At 41.2% G+C, this 15,016-nt stretch overlaps 1 protein-coding gene across 1 annotated transcript in view; it reads right to left on the reverse strand.

The window, feature by feature from the left end:
• Nucleotides 1-5,952: 5,952 nt before the first annotated feature.
• The window catches only part of Tmprss7 (transmembrane serine protease 7), a 46,064-nt gene continuing 37,000 nt past the window's right edge, over nt 5,953-15,016 (reverse strand). The window contains exons 14-17 of the mRNA XM_004624880.1: nt 14,654-14,825; nt 10,870-11,138; nt 8,483-8,619; nt 5,953-6,123 (exon numbers count right to left, since the gene is read on the reverse strand). Coding sequence (XP_004624937.1) covers nt 5,953-6,123; nt 8,483-8,619; nt 10,870-11,138; nt 14,654-14,825 — 749 coding nt within the window. The remainder of the gene's footprint in view (nt 6,124-8,482; nt 8,620-10,869; nt 11,139-14,653; nt 14,826-15,016) is intronic.

The following is a 15,016-nucleotide window of genomic DNA, read 5'->3' on the forward strand; positions in this document are numbered from 1 at the left end:
ATAATGTTACTAATTTCTATTGGTTTATTGAACAGTTAATGCTTAAGTTTTTTGACCAATTTGACATGCTTATATCTGGAAATCTGAATAATTACTTTGAAGATAGCAATATGCAATATAACAACTATTGTTGATTTCCTAACATTTTGTTTTGAAATTCTGTTTTTGTGGAACCGGGGATTGAACTCAGGCCCTTGCGCTTGCCAGGCAAGTGCTTATTCTACTGAACTATCTCCCCAGCCCCTTCTGTATTATTTTAAATGGCTTTTGCTTTACTTTTATTCTCTTTAAAATAAAATTTTAAAAATAGAATAGATAAATAAGGCGCATGCCTTGAATCAACACACAACTGTGAAGCACCTACTGCGTGCCAGGCACCCTGCTAGCTTCTGGCATAAGAAGGTGAATGGAGCGCAGGCAGGCGCGTCCTCCTCCAAGCCAGCACAGAGACTGTGAGAGAGGGCGAGGAGGACAGGCTCTAGAACCGAGGCATCTGGGTGGTCCCCCACTCAGCGCTGCCTCACTGTGGGACTTCAAGCTTCACCTTTCTGCGCCAGGGTCCTCACCTGGAGAGCCAGCACAGAATTACATCCACCCCGGGGGGGAAAGGATGTAAGCGCCAAGAGCAGTGGCTGGCTCACAGCAAGATCTCATAAAAGCTGGTGATTATTATTTCTCTTTAAAGAGAGGCGTCATACACACTTCCACACGTACATTTATGGAACAAGCACCTGGGCACAGAGACACACATCCAATCCCCTCCACTTGCTGTACCTAGGAGCCCAGTGCCACCTTGGCCTAGTGAGCCTGGAGTTATATTTGCAAAGCAGGCGTGTGTTGACCCAGGGACCTCATTTCCCAACCTTCTGTCCACTGTGCTCCCTATTTCTCACCTTCCCCCAGTACACACAAATATTAAGAGCAGTTTGGAAATGTGAAGCAATACAGATGAGCTACTTCAGAAGTTGTTGACTTGTGTCCAAAATCTGGCACTCACTCAGGTGTTCCAACACTGTGCCTCAGCGTCCACTCCCTAGTGGTCAGGTACCTGTGACCAGAGTTTCTCAGCTGTGGACTCCATCTGTCTGTGGCAGGGTGTCTTGCCCGCTGCAGTGACTCTGCTGCTGGCCTGCCTTGACTTGGCCTTTTGTGCTAATAGATGCTAAGGGATCAGTCTGCATTCTCACCTGGGTTCTCTACAGAAGTTCCCATAACAAAGAAGCAAAAATCAAAGGACTCTAGGATTGTTGAGGCATGCATGGAAAGGCATTAGCCGGGAGCTGGGCACACTTCTAGCCCTAAAGGGGGCTGAAGTTTGATTAAGTTTGAAGCCATGTGGAGACAAATAGGGAAACTGCTGGGATCTGTGTTACCCAAATCTACAGAGTTGACTAGCAGCACTAAGATCTCTCACGCTCCTGCCTCCTCTCCTTACTGGAGGGGCCCAGACAGTTTTTCTCGTGGCTCACTAATTTGAACACAGGATCTCGATTTCAGTGGGAGATCCACTCATGTCCAGTGGATTGTACCTATCTCCAGCCCTGGTTTCTCCATGCGATGTCACCACAACCCTCTGTACTTCAGAGAACAGGAAGGCAGCTGCTCCTGCCACAAGCTCACACAAAGCTGCCTCTCCTCATGCCTGCTGTGTATGTGGAGCAAGGTTGGCACATTCCCTAGACTTGGATGCACTACTGGAATGCTATGCCCTGACCATGTCTATATGGTATGGGGTGGGGACTATAGACCTTGAAGGCAGGCAAGCAGAACAAATATCTTATTCAGATCCTATCGGTGCTCTTGAGGAAGTTGTTATTGTCTTCAACTTCTTTCCTCATTGCAAAATGATTCCTACCAGTAAAGTAATTAAAGCATTTATTCCTGCATCTTCAAATAACAAGAACTTAGTAAGTACCCCCTTCTTTCTAGGACTGTATATATTTTAATGATACCTACCAACACCCAACCCTTAGCCCAAAGCACTAACCTTTGATTCAGTATATGTTCGTCTCATTTTATATATTTTCCTGGTGACCGATACTTGCTGACACCTCCCAGTATTACCTGAACTACTTAAAATCTGATTCCCAATCTGTTCCTGTTTCTGGTTGCAAATTTCTCAATTACCAGTTGACCTAGAATGTAGATAAGTGTTCCACCCTCTGCCTGAAGACTGTCTTTATCTTGTTCGCTTGACTCCAAACTAAGGATTGAAAATGAATATTTCTCTCCAAAGATACAATGCATTTAGATTAACAATCTGTGGAGTGTGGTGATGCACACCTATAATCCAAGCTACTCAGGAAGTGAGGCAGGAGGATCTCAAATTAGAAAGCAAGCACAAAAAACTTAGGGAGAACTGGTCTCAAACTAAAGCAGAGGGGTAGAAGTGGGGGAGACTGGAGATTAATTCACTAATACAGAATCTCTGAGTTCAATTCACAGGAGTATTAAAAAATATATAAAATTAAAATGTTCCTACTAAAGTTACATATTTGTAAGTGAGATAAACTCTACCTAGATTATTTTTACAATATCTCCAGAATGTATTTTATAAATTTTGCTTTCTACACTGTGCTATTTTTCCAAAATTATAATTATTATTTATTCAGTTGCTTTGGATTGTTCAAGAGTCAAATTTTAACATTAAAAAAGAGTAATTACAGAGGACCCAATGCTATTATGGGCTACTGGACTCTTTGGGAATATTTTGCTGAGTTTACACACCTATAATATTCAACAACAGAACTTAAAAAAATTGGGATATAACTATGAATGTCCATTTTGTATCTGTGTATTCAAAGTGGTTGGGATAGATATATAGTTGCATTCTCTTAATGAATAGAATGATTTGTTCTAATGGTGTTTGTAAGTAGGATCACAGGTCTGCATCTTGTACAGCAATTAACCACTGGGATGAATGTATGCAGTGTATTATTGAAAAAAAATAACATTTTTGGTCTACAAGCTTTGAAATACTACATAAATATAACATATGTATGCGATAGTACAAATCTGAAAAAAAAACCACAAAACAAAGAATAAAAGGTTACTCATGTTTACTGTCTATAATAAAAAAAAGAGTAATTATTATCAAGATTTGCTGACCGACATAAGATTTTTTATTTTGCCTTTCTTGTCATAATATTTTCTTTTTCTATGCACTCTCTCTATGAGCAAGTAACTTCTCAAGTGTTGTTGTTGGTGGTGTTTAATGTATTTAGCACAGGGTCTACAAGGTCTCCCTGCACACATCGGACCAGTGATGCTCCTGTTTTCAGCCTCCCGAGTGCTGGGATTACAGGCACGCACCACCACACGCAGTCTCATTCTCGCCTCAGCGGGCCTGGGGGTGAGACGGCCCAGCAAGTCAGGGATCAAATCCCCAGTATGCTATTCGATCCCCAGCAGGTGCTTCAATCCTCTGAGCTATCTGGCTGGCCCTCCTAAGTGGTTTTTGTATAAACCAACAAATATAGTAATATTAGCAAAGATTTGCCGAAACTGCAAAGCATCTTGTTACCTTCTAACAGGTCTGTCTATGCATTTTGAAAACATAACAATTGGTTCCCACGCGGTCAAAGACACCGAGCAGCACTACTTCTATGGAGATGGCAACTGGATCAACCACAGGCAGAAAGCACACAAGATATGGCCATAGTGCTTCCTTTTGCAGTTGTCAAGGCACTGTGAAGGATAGCATGCGTTCCAGCAAATTCTGTCCTATAAGTGGCATATGCAATAGCTGCGTCTTCATTTGTAGAAGCTATTCCACTGTTGCTTGAATGAAATGGGTAATCCCATGTCATTCAGGTTTCAAAGGCATCTGTGTTAGCCTCAACTACCCAAGCAAGACAGGCTAATGTTCAGCAACCAGTTTCCCACCTCACAGCGTTAAGGAACACATACACTCAGTAATGAGTACTAACAGATGTCCATGGTGGTAGCTAGTACACATGTGTGATTTCAAAAACTACCTCCAAGAGGATAGCTCAGCGGATTGAAGTACCTGCTTAGGCAGAGTGCAGTGGCTGGGGTTCGATCCCCAGTATGCCGTGCCAGCCCCACCCCCAGGGCATGCTGAGACAGTGATTGAGACTGGGCATGGTGTCACATACCTGTAATCCCAGTGCTTGGGAAGCTAAATAATACAAAACAAGACGAACATATACTGAATCAAGGAGGATCACTAGGAGTCCGATCTGTGTAGTGAGACCTTGTAGACCCTGCAGACCACGTACTAAATACATAAAAAAGACTACCTCCAATAGGTCATGCCAGGCTTCCTCTACTCGTGATTAAGATCACAAAGTTATGTCTGATTTTTACTTTCTGAATAGCAATTCTATGCATTAGAATTGCTCATAAAATAAAAAGTTCAATTTATCTTATACACAAGTCACAGCCATACCAGGCAAAGTAACCTAGATTAAAAGAATTTTTAGCTGAATTTTCTAGTATGAATTGAATTTAACAGTTCAGTTTTACCTTGAGAATTAATGGTACACTTGGTGGTTGATGTACACTTAATTGCATGGCCTATTTACTAAACTCTTAGGGACCTATTTAGACAAGTATTAAGATATTTTATTCTTGAGAAGCCCAAAAAAGTCTTTTAGCAAATAAAAATATATTCTGTAAACTGGAAAACATTCATTATATCAGGGAAATCATATCTTTTTCTTCTGTCTTTGTACCTAATTAGGAAGATGACAACTTTTAGATTTTTTGAGGTTCTGGGCAGCATGTGAAACCTTCTTTATTTTTCTTTTTTTGAAAACTTCTTTAATAACAATATTGTTGCTCCTTTGACTTTGTCTCAGGAAAAGCAAATAACATCATTCTTTTTTCTTTTAGACCATTTGTTGGTACTGCTGACTGTGACTTGTTACTGAAGAGATGGATTGTAAGATCAAGAATAAAGTCTTCTAACTCAAGACAAAATGATGCAAGAACTAAGATGTAGTTCTTGTATACTCTAGGTTTACAACTATACAAGGTATTATAAGATCTACAAAACAAATGAAAGTCTTGTCCATTAGGGTCTTGTGAAAAAACAAAAACCCAAATGATAAATGTGTGAAAATTTTCACTTTCGCAAAAATCATCTAAAAATTCCTTTCTTTTTTTACTGTGGACCACTGTCACAACAGCTTCAGATCCCTTACATGTGTTTTCAACCACTACAGTGCTTCATGCTATCATCTTAGTAAAGGTTGTTAACTCTCAGTTTTATTGACTGATTTTTCCAGGCACAATATTACCATGTGCCATGGCTGAGAAAAGACCATTATGATTTCAATGAAATAGGATTGCAAAGTAACAATATGCATGCTTACTCTGACAATAATGGGATTTTCCTCTATTTGCGTTTGTGAAGTTTTTTATGCATCTAATTTCATGAGAATGCTAATAGTCAGGTATGTCTCTAAATGGAATTTCTTATTACATCAAGTCAAATTTACCTCAGTCCTTTAAATATCCACACTCAGGAACAAAGTAAGAACAGCTGAATAAAAGGTAGATAATAGGAGATAGAGAGAGAGACCTTTTACCAATGGTAAAAGGATACAGAAATGTAATGAGGGAGAAGGAGAAGAAGAAAAGGGGATGAAAAGAAATTGAGATGTGTTAGATATGTGGAACATCCCTCCACAAAGAATGTAAGCATGGGGCCGGGGAGATGGCTCAGTAGGATAAGCGCTTGACTGGCAAATTCAAGGATCTGAGTTCAATCCCCGGTTCCGCAAAAAAAAAAAAAAAAAGAATGTAAGCATGATGTACTGCAAACATACATGAATAAAAATAAAAACTGAAAAAAGAGAAAATCAAATATGTACAGTCTGATATTTCCAGTTGAAAAAAATTAATAACTCATTTTATTGATCATTATAGCATTCTTTTAAAAGAATATCACATACATCATAATTTTTAAAATCCAACTGGTATAAGTTACAAAAGAGAAGGGACATATTTATGAATCCAGGGAACAAAGTTTGACACCCTTGTGTAAACACCAGGAAAGCTTGGTCTTCCACATCCATGTCCCCAGCTAACAATGCCAGTCAAAATCCATTTTCCATCACTTTTTCTTTGACAAGATAAAGGTCCTCCTGAATCCCCCTGCACAAAAAGAAAAGGTAAGCATGAAATATTTGCTTCATGGTCATCAAGTTTATTATGTGGCTAATAGACTGCGTATAAAAATCTAACTCTGACTTTTTTTGTTCATTACACAGTGTCAAAAAATTATGTGAGCAGCTGTGGTGTCGCAAGCCTGTAATCCCAGTACTTGGGAAGCTGAGACAAAAGGGTTACAACTGAGTTTGAGGTCAGCTTGGATGCCATAGCGAGTTCAAGGTGATTATAACTGCAGAGTGACAACCTGCAGGGGGTGGGGGAGACAGAGAGAGAGAAAGAGAGAGACAGACAGACAGACAGACAGAGAGACAGAGAGAAACAGAGAGAGACAGAGAGATACAGAGACAGACAAAGACAGAGACACAGAGAGAGAAACAGAGATAGAGAGAGACAGAGAAACAGAGAGACAGAGAGACGCAGAGAGACAAAGACAGAAAGAGACAGAAACAGAGAGACAGAGAGAGAGAAACAGAGAGAGACAGAGAGAGAGAAACAGAGAGAGACAGAGAGAGAGACAGAGAGAAACAGAAACAGAGAAAGAGAAACACAGAGGGAGATAGAGAGACAGAGACAAGAGAGAGACAGAGACACAGACAGAGACAGAGAGACAGAGAGGGGGGGAGGGAGAGAGTAGTAAAGGCTGACATTTATTATTAGCTATATTTAGTCATTGTTTTAAATCCTGTGATCCTCACAACAACCTTACAATTATCTTGAAAGGCTGACTTCTATCTGGACCATGGGACTTCAGCAGCTGGCCAGAGGGCCCCAAGAAGGAAAAGAGCCTGTCAGCTGTGTTCACTGAAGGAGCCCTAATAGCCATGGGCCCACAGTTTTCATTGACTAATTACTTTCATTTGAGTTTCTCTTTTGACATCTCAACTCCAAATAACAAAAGTTCAGAGCATTCAAAATTTAAACGTAATTCCCTCTGTTTTAGAAGGCAAGTGAAGTTAAGAGTTAGCAGCAAAAACAAGAAAGAATCCAAATTTGTCTATTTGCCTACACATACACACACACACACACACACACACACACACGCAATTTATGGGTGGATAGGTAAATTTAAGATTGATTTGATAAATTATGACTAATAGGGAAATTGGGCCCTTTACTTTAATTGTGGCCATGTTAACTCTACTAAATGCATAGTAATTCAATGAAAAAATCTTTGTGGTTCTGTTGATGGGGCCACATAACTGATCAGCTGCAGAAAACACCCAAAATATAGTAACTTTAACAGTAAAGAAGCAAGGATTCAGTCCCAGCCCAGACATTTGCTCTGCTAGCTGTATGACCTGGGGTAATCTACTTATCCTTTCCATGCCCCATTTCCCCTTCTGCATCATTGGTCTGAAAGAATTATTTGAATTAATTTATGTAAAGGAAATAGCACAGTGCCTGTCATAAAATAGAATCTTGAAAGATTGAAAACATTATTATGAGGTTTTTTGGCATTGTGGCTAGTGTTGTGGAAAGATGTGAAAACAACTCCCAGTGTCCCCTACAACCTCTGAATCATCTGTTTACTCTGGTCTGCACAGACTGGGATCTCAGGCTCAGAGAAGCATCGCTGCCCTAAGGTTACGTCCTGCTGTACCGTTCTACCTGGGAGCTGCCCAGAAGCCCCATGTAAGTGTTCTGTCAGTTCTTCCATTCCCCCTCTTTTTCCTTTAGTCTATGTTTCAGAGGAGTCCATGAAACCTTGGTAATTTTATTTTTTTATTTATTTAGTATTTTTAGGGAAGGGTCTACAGGATGTTCAGGGTCTCACTACTAAATTGTACTCATAGTGATCCATCTGTTTACAGCCTCCCATGAACTGGGATTACAGGCGTGCACCACTGTGCCCAGTCTCACTTGCCACCTCAGCGTGCTTGGGGACAGGACCTGTACAGCAGGCCCGGTGATTGAACTTCTGGCCTCTGCACCTGCTTGCAGGTGTTTTAATCCCCTGAGCTATGTGGCCCGCCCTACCTTTGTAATTTTAGAGTTAAATAGTTGCCAGGAAGGAAATGGGTAGCAATCCTGAAACACAGTGTTTGCATCATTTTTTGTTTTGCTTTTTAGCTTTTGGGTATAAGAAAATTCAGATAAAATGAGGAATACTGAGCTCATCCTGTGCACGTTGGAAGGAATTTCAGGTGTACTAGAAAACAGATTCTATACAACCAGTTCTTTGATCACCTTTGCACGCTCTCACGCAATTAGGTTATAATTAATACCTGAGCCACTCAGATGAGGTAAGGAGAATACTTGCCCTAGATTTCCCCCAGTGTTTGTAGGTTAATGTAAAAGCTTTTGTGGGTAGTATGCCAAAGGGAAGTGCAAAATCACTTACTTTGCAGGCATCTCTTTTGCCTGACATCACTCCTGCACACAGCATCCGCGAGGTGATAATCCCATAGGTGGAAACACAGAGGGTCTGATCAATGAGCTCTACCTCTGCTTGCTGCAAAACAGGGGAGCCTTTATTATCTGGAAAACACATTGGAGGTAGAAATCATGGCACTGGTAGTAACTACACTTCTGCAAGTTTTCACAAAATTACTAACATAGACTTTCACTGAGACAAATTCTATGATTATTCCATTTTGCTGATGAAGAAAGGAAGGTTTAGGATATTGAGGGACTTTCCCAAGAACACGCAGCAGCACTCAGAGGCATTCTGACCAAGGGCAGCCTCCCTCACCTGAGTCATTCTACACTCCTTCTCCAAGTACCTCTTGCCCTTGTTGTAGGGGTTGTGACTATCCTAGGCTCTTTTTTTTTTTTTTTTTTTTTTGGTGAAACCGGGGATTGAACTCAGTCCCTTGCACTTGCCAGGCAAGCGCTTACTCTACTGAGCCATCTCCCAGGCCCTATCCTAGGTTCTTGGTAGCTCCAAAACTTGAGGTGGTCACACAGAAGCAGAAGTGAAAGCATGTTTTTATTTATCGGGATACGTTCAACAGGGTGAGAGTATGCCAATGAAAAGGGTTCATGGCCCTGAAAATGTCAGGTGTTGGAGCCTACATGGCCTTTTCAAGGTGGGAGTAATTCCTTGAACTGAAATACCAGCTCACAAGTCTCTTCCTCTCTGTTAGAGGGAAGAGTTTTTGTCCCTTTATGAACCAGGAACCTTCATGGTGCCAAAACTCAGAGGAATGTGGAACAAAACATAAATTGTGCTATAATTATTTATAATTGGGTTGAGGTCACTTTTGTTTGCATAGAATATTCTACAGTGCATATGTCCCCAGGCACAGCTTAATCATTAGATATGGCTGCTCTCTGTGGTTTCCAGAGAACTTATCTTGGGTCTCCCAGAAGGCTACAGCCCATGTGTCCACTTGTCTTCCCCAGCTGTGGCCTAGCTGTCAGAACATTATGGTTTTTTAAAGTCAGCTTCCTTTACTTCCTTCTGGCCTTCAGACCCCCTTATCTAAGGATTTTTTTTTCTGAGCAAGTTTTCCTCCCTACCTGCTGTGTCACTTTCAGAGTACTATGAGTCAGCCACCATTAGAATCAACAAATATTTACTGTTCAGGAGGGCTACTTATAAGGAGAAGCTAACTGACACATAAGAGTCTCTCAGGAGCCTTAAAAACTGAGCTCTTTCACTTCCTTTTTCACCTGTATGATTCAGACAAATACACGATTCATAAAAATACAGACACACACACACATTTGCACAGGAAAATGTCTCGTTGCTTGGGTAAACTCTCCTCTTGTGATACACGACAATGTAATCAAAGCACCAAGCTTAGTAACTTATCCGCTGGAGATACTGTGATGGCTAGCTCCCCTCTCTCACTGAGACTGATACCTCAGCAAACGCAAACTGATAATGACCACATTGACTTCAGTAACTAAAATAGAGGGCAGCGAGCGTCTGAGACGCTGCATCCAACAAATCTTTAGAGCGTAACAAAGTAAGGCTGCAGAGTGAAATTCACAGCACGATATCTGTGCTAAGCCCTGGGAACGAAAAATGAATCTGAGATGACTGGAGATCAAAGGAAAGCATTAGGACTAATGTTTGGGGAGACTTTTATGAAGTTGGACTCTGTCCTTTCTATATATTCAGTACAAACCATAAATCCTGCACCATGAGAAGCTTGTGGCATGGGTGGAGAGACTTCCCTTCCATACAGCCTGACTTTGGACATACTGAAAAAGACACCTTTTCTGGGAGGAAGAATTGCAAAAGACGTCACCTCCAGATTGATCAGTTCTAGGCTGGTGTGACCCTCAGGCCTGACTTTGTGGTCTGCAGCCTAAAGAAGGCTACACGTCAGCCCTCACTCTCGCCCTTTGGCCAGCAGCGTGGGTACCAACCATACTTGCATAACTGCCAGACAGCTGTCTGAGTCAACACAGTGGTGTGATGCATATGTCTGTCCTCTCTTTTATATGGAGTCATCCCTTTGGATGAAAAGGGAGTTAAAGAATAAAGAGGAATTGTTCTTCTATAGTGGAAGGCCTAGCACTTTGCTTTAGAGTTTGAAAAGAGCCCGTACTATCTAAACAGTCCTTCTCTCTCACTTTATCAGCTGGGTCCTGCTTCTTTGGGGTCAAATGGAAAGAATCATAAAAGAGAATTAATAATGCCACCTCTGATCTAACCTCCTGGCAACATCAAGAGGCCCAAAGGAGACAATATATACAAACCCTGTCTGGGAACTCTAAAGAAACACGAGTTGCTATCATCCATGAAGAGGGTGGTATAACAGTTCAGACACACACCTGCTTCATGCCTTCGGCCCCAGCCAGTGACCCAGCATTTCTCCCCACTTCGTACTTTCTGGCCTGCAGGGGGAATGCATATTGGCTGAATGAGCTGTTTCAGAGTCTCAGGCCAGGCAATGCTGAGCTGTAGCAAAGCGATGTCATAGTCAAAGGTCTGGCTGTTGTAGTACTCGTGGACCACAATCCTTCTCACTGGGGAGACAAACTTGGCATTTCCCTGCACGTACATCCCAAGGTGAGCTGTCCATGGGGTGGGATCTGACAGCCTAATGGGAAAGGAAAGAGCCACCATGTTAGGAGTTTGAAGACCCATATGAGAATTAAAATCAAGAACTCTACAGACAGATGCAACTGAGAAAAGAAAGGGCAAGTTTCTAGGGTTGTATCTTGAGTCACTGGCTCTGTTCAGGGATATGTCGAGAAGCACAATTCCTGAGCCTCCCTGCCTTTGAAACCAGAGATGAAACAAGCTGTTGCAGGAGTTTCAAGTTATAACTATGCTCCTGAACATTTTATCAATGGCATCATGAGGAAATGCCTACAAGTTTTCTTGTGTATGGTATTTCATGAACTACACACAAGCACAAGAATGTGAATAACTAGAATTCATTGGTTCTATCCTTCTGATGTATGCTGCCAAAGTCTTTTGATGGAAACAGCACCTGTTAGGTGGTGGTCTGAGAGTTCATCCACCAAATTCAAAGGATTTGAATGCCAAGATAAATTAGATGCTGAACTTTTAAGCAGGAGTTCAATGATATACCTTCTTGCAAACTACCTAGCCTTATAGATCACTGGCCTTCACACTCAAGTCTGACCACTCATAGGGACATCCCACTCTAGCCCCATGATCAGTGCTTCTGGAATTGTAATTTTGAATGCACCTAGACCCCGGACTTGCACAAGTCATAGAGGAGATTTTAGTCCCCATCCAAGACTTCAATCTCCACCAGCATAACAGCCAGGGAGAAGACTAGAGACAAAAAGAATACGCAAGTTTGAAGGAAAAGTAAGGACAAGCTCTAGGAATGTGGTCAGTGATCTCTTAGCTAGTATTTCATGAATGACAATGAAGACTCAAAAGAATATTAAGGTTAACAGATTCTTTGGTGCAGTTTCACAGCTTTTAAGACTAATAAAAAAAACAGAAGTGATTTTGGTAATTAATATGAATCTTGTAATTTCCTGAAAAAGCAAATAGTCAAATTATATAGCCTCCTTGAACTACTCCATTTTAAAAATTGAAAATGAGAAGTGAATGATACTATTTTCGTACCTAAGACCCAAAAGATTTCCTTTTTTCTTTTTCTTTTCTTTTTTCCCATAATTTTATTGAGAGACAAATAGCAATGAGACAGTTTCAAATCAAAGTGGTATGACAGTTTCAATAATTAACACATTGCACACTGTCTTCCTAGTGGTTATTTGCTGTACAAGATGCAGACATGCTATCCTATTTATAAACATTATTACAACAAATCCCTCTATTCATTAAGAGAATGTAACTATGTATCTATCCTAACCATTTTGAATACACAGATACAAAATGGACATTCATCTGTATACCCTTTTTTGTTTAGTTCCATCATTTGAATATTATAGGTGTATTAACTCAGCATAATATTCTAAGAGTCCAGTAGTCCATAATAATATTGGGTCTCCCTCTTGACTGGCAGTGTCAGAAATTGTGGACCTGAGTCCCCTACAGCTTAATATAACAGCATGGCTTTATTTCTTATACTTTGTTTTTATACTTTTCTGCTGGATAGTTAAGACCAAAATAAAGCAAGACCTATGCAACAAGAGTTGTAACTTTGGATCTGATAAGGTCAGTCAAATCCCCTCAGGATTTTTCCTGAGATCCTGTACCTCAGATTGTAGAACCTTTGTCAGTGTCAGCCATGTAGATGAGGCACAGCCATTGCTTGGCCAATGTGCTCTCTGTGAAAACCTGAGAGAATGTTTTCTCTCCATGTGACTCTCCTTAGGCACACTCTATATCATCGATCACTTTCCTCTTTGGCCCCATAATCTCCTTGATCAGAAAATTTGGGATACTACTGAGTTACATGACATTACAGTACAAGTTCTCATATGGCCTGAGTCTTAATTGACCTTAGAAGGCTATAGCCAAAATGTTGGCTTTCCTTGTGGCCCTCCTTTTTCTCTAATTTTGGTCTGCAAACTTAAGTTGTTAGCCCTCCAGAAGAGAAGCTTATTGTTATTACCATACAACTTAGGCTGTTAAGCTTAACCTCCCTGTCTGTCTGAATGTCAAATATCTTAGGCATAACTTGGAACAGGTATTTTTCATCAAGGATTGATATGTTGAACTTTAAGTCCCTACAGAATATGATAAAAAAACATTTTAAATATTAGAATATATTTTAAAAATAGGCATAAAGAATTATATAATTCTTATGTTTACACATAAGTCCAGAAATCTAACCATATACAACCTTGAAGCAGGACAGTACCACAACATTTCTTTTCCTGTCTCCTGCCTTCATTCACCACCCTCTTCTTTTTGAACAGTCATCTACCTGAGAGACAGCACAGCAGCAACTGGCATGTCATGACAAGCAGCCTGTATTCAGAAGACCAGAATGACAGGCACTCCAAACATGAAACTACTATTATAAATTGCCATCTTCAGTGCAGTTGCTTAGTTCACAGGTGTCTGTATATGTAGTTAGTCAGGGTGAGAATCATTCCAATCAACTGGTAGATTGAAAAATCTTCTTTCTTTTATTTTCTTAACTTTCTTTTTTTTTTCTTTCTATTTTAGTAAGGATCTACAGGGTCTCACTATGTAGATAGAGCTTGTAGTGATCCACCAGTGTTCAGCTGCCCAATAGCTGGGATTACAGGCATGCACCACCACACGCAGTCTCAATCACTGTCTCAGAGTGCCCCAGTGGTGGGTCTGGCACAGCACACCAGGGATCGAATCCCAGTCACTGTGTCTGTCTAAGAAGGCACTTTAATCTGCTGAGCTATCTGGCTAACCTTTTCAATAGATTTCAAGTAAATTTATTTATTTATTTATTTATTTAGTCTTTTTGAGACAGGGTCTCCCTATGCAGTTCAGTCCTTGAGCTCACTTTGTTGGCTAGGCTGGTCTCAAACTCACAACAATCCTCCTGCCTCAGCCTCCCGAGTACTAGGCTTACAAGCATGTGCCACCATGCCCAGCTTGATTTTAAGTAAATTTTAAGTAAACTTAACTTTCACTTTCAGTTAGAAGAACACCTATCTCTTAATAATACCATTGGCAAAGGAAGACCAAGCTCACAATGCCAACCCTAATGGTCCTTCCGAAGACACCCTGTTTCTAATCCAGTAGGGATCTCGCTATTCCAGCCACCCTCCAGTTCTCCCCTTCCAGACATTCGCCATATGGCCCCCCAAGTTTGCCCCTCTGACTTGAAAGCCCTATCTTTATTTCCTCAGTAAAGTCTACTCATTCTTTTTTTTTTCTGGTGGAACCGGGGATTGAACTCAGACCCTTGCACTTGCTAGGGAAGTGCTTATTGCACTGAGCCATCTCCCCGGCCCCAAAGTCTACTCATTCTTGATGCTTCATATTTTTTTTCTTTTATCAATACTTCTTTAAAAGTGATTGACACTCAACTTGTCTCCCTCCACTACCACTACCCCAACAAACAGAAGTCCTATGAGCTGACCATTGCATCAGAGAGCTTCTTCCCAAAGCTCAGTGCCAGCTGTATGCTGTGCGGCTAGAGCACACCACTTGAGAGTGGGGGTTGGGATACATTACCTGTTTCCGTGGAAACAGTGGGCAGCAGAAAGAAGCCACTCCCTGGAGATGACTGAGGCACCACAGTAGGCAGATCCGACAAAGTGCAGGCTGACCTGCCATGGCCATGCCCCCTCGGGTGAGTCTGCGCCCCCAACAATGCGGTACAGAGTGGAGGAGCTCCTGCTGCAGCCTTGAATAGGGTGAGGGTCACATGACTTAAAGGGAGACTTGGAAGAAAACTGGAAATTAGGTCATCTGTAGTGCTGGGCTAGGAACTGATTCATTAAAGTACCATGCAATCAATCTCCTGTTTATCTAGATAGGGAATCTGGATGTGACAAGAACCTGCATCAAGAGCCCACTCCTCCCCTTCCAACAGCA

This window comes from Octodon degus, unplaced genomic scaffold, assembly GCF_000260255.1.
Source record: "Octodon degus isolate 3935 unplaced genomic scaffold, OctDeg1.0 scaffold00007, whole genome shotgun sequence".
Classification (NCBI taxonomy): domain Eukaryota; kingdom Metazoa; phylum Chordata; class Mammalia; order Rodentia; family Octodontidae; genus Octodon; species Octodon degus.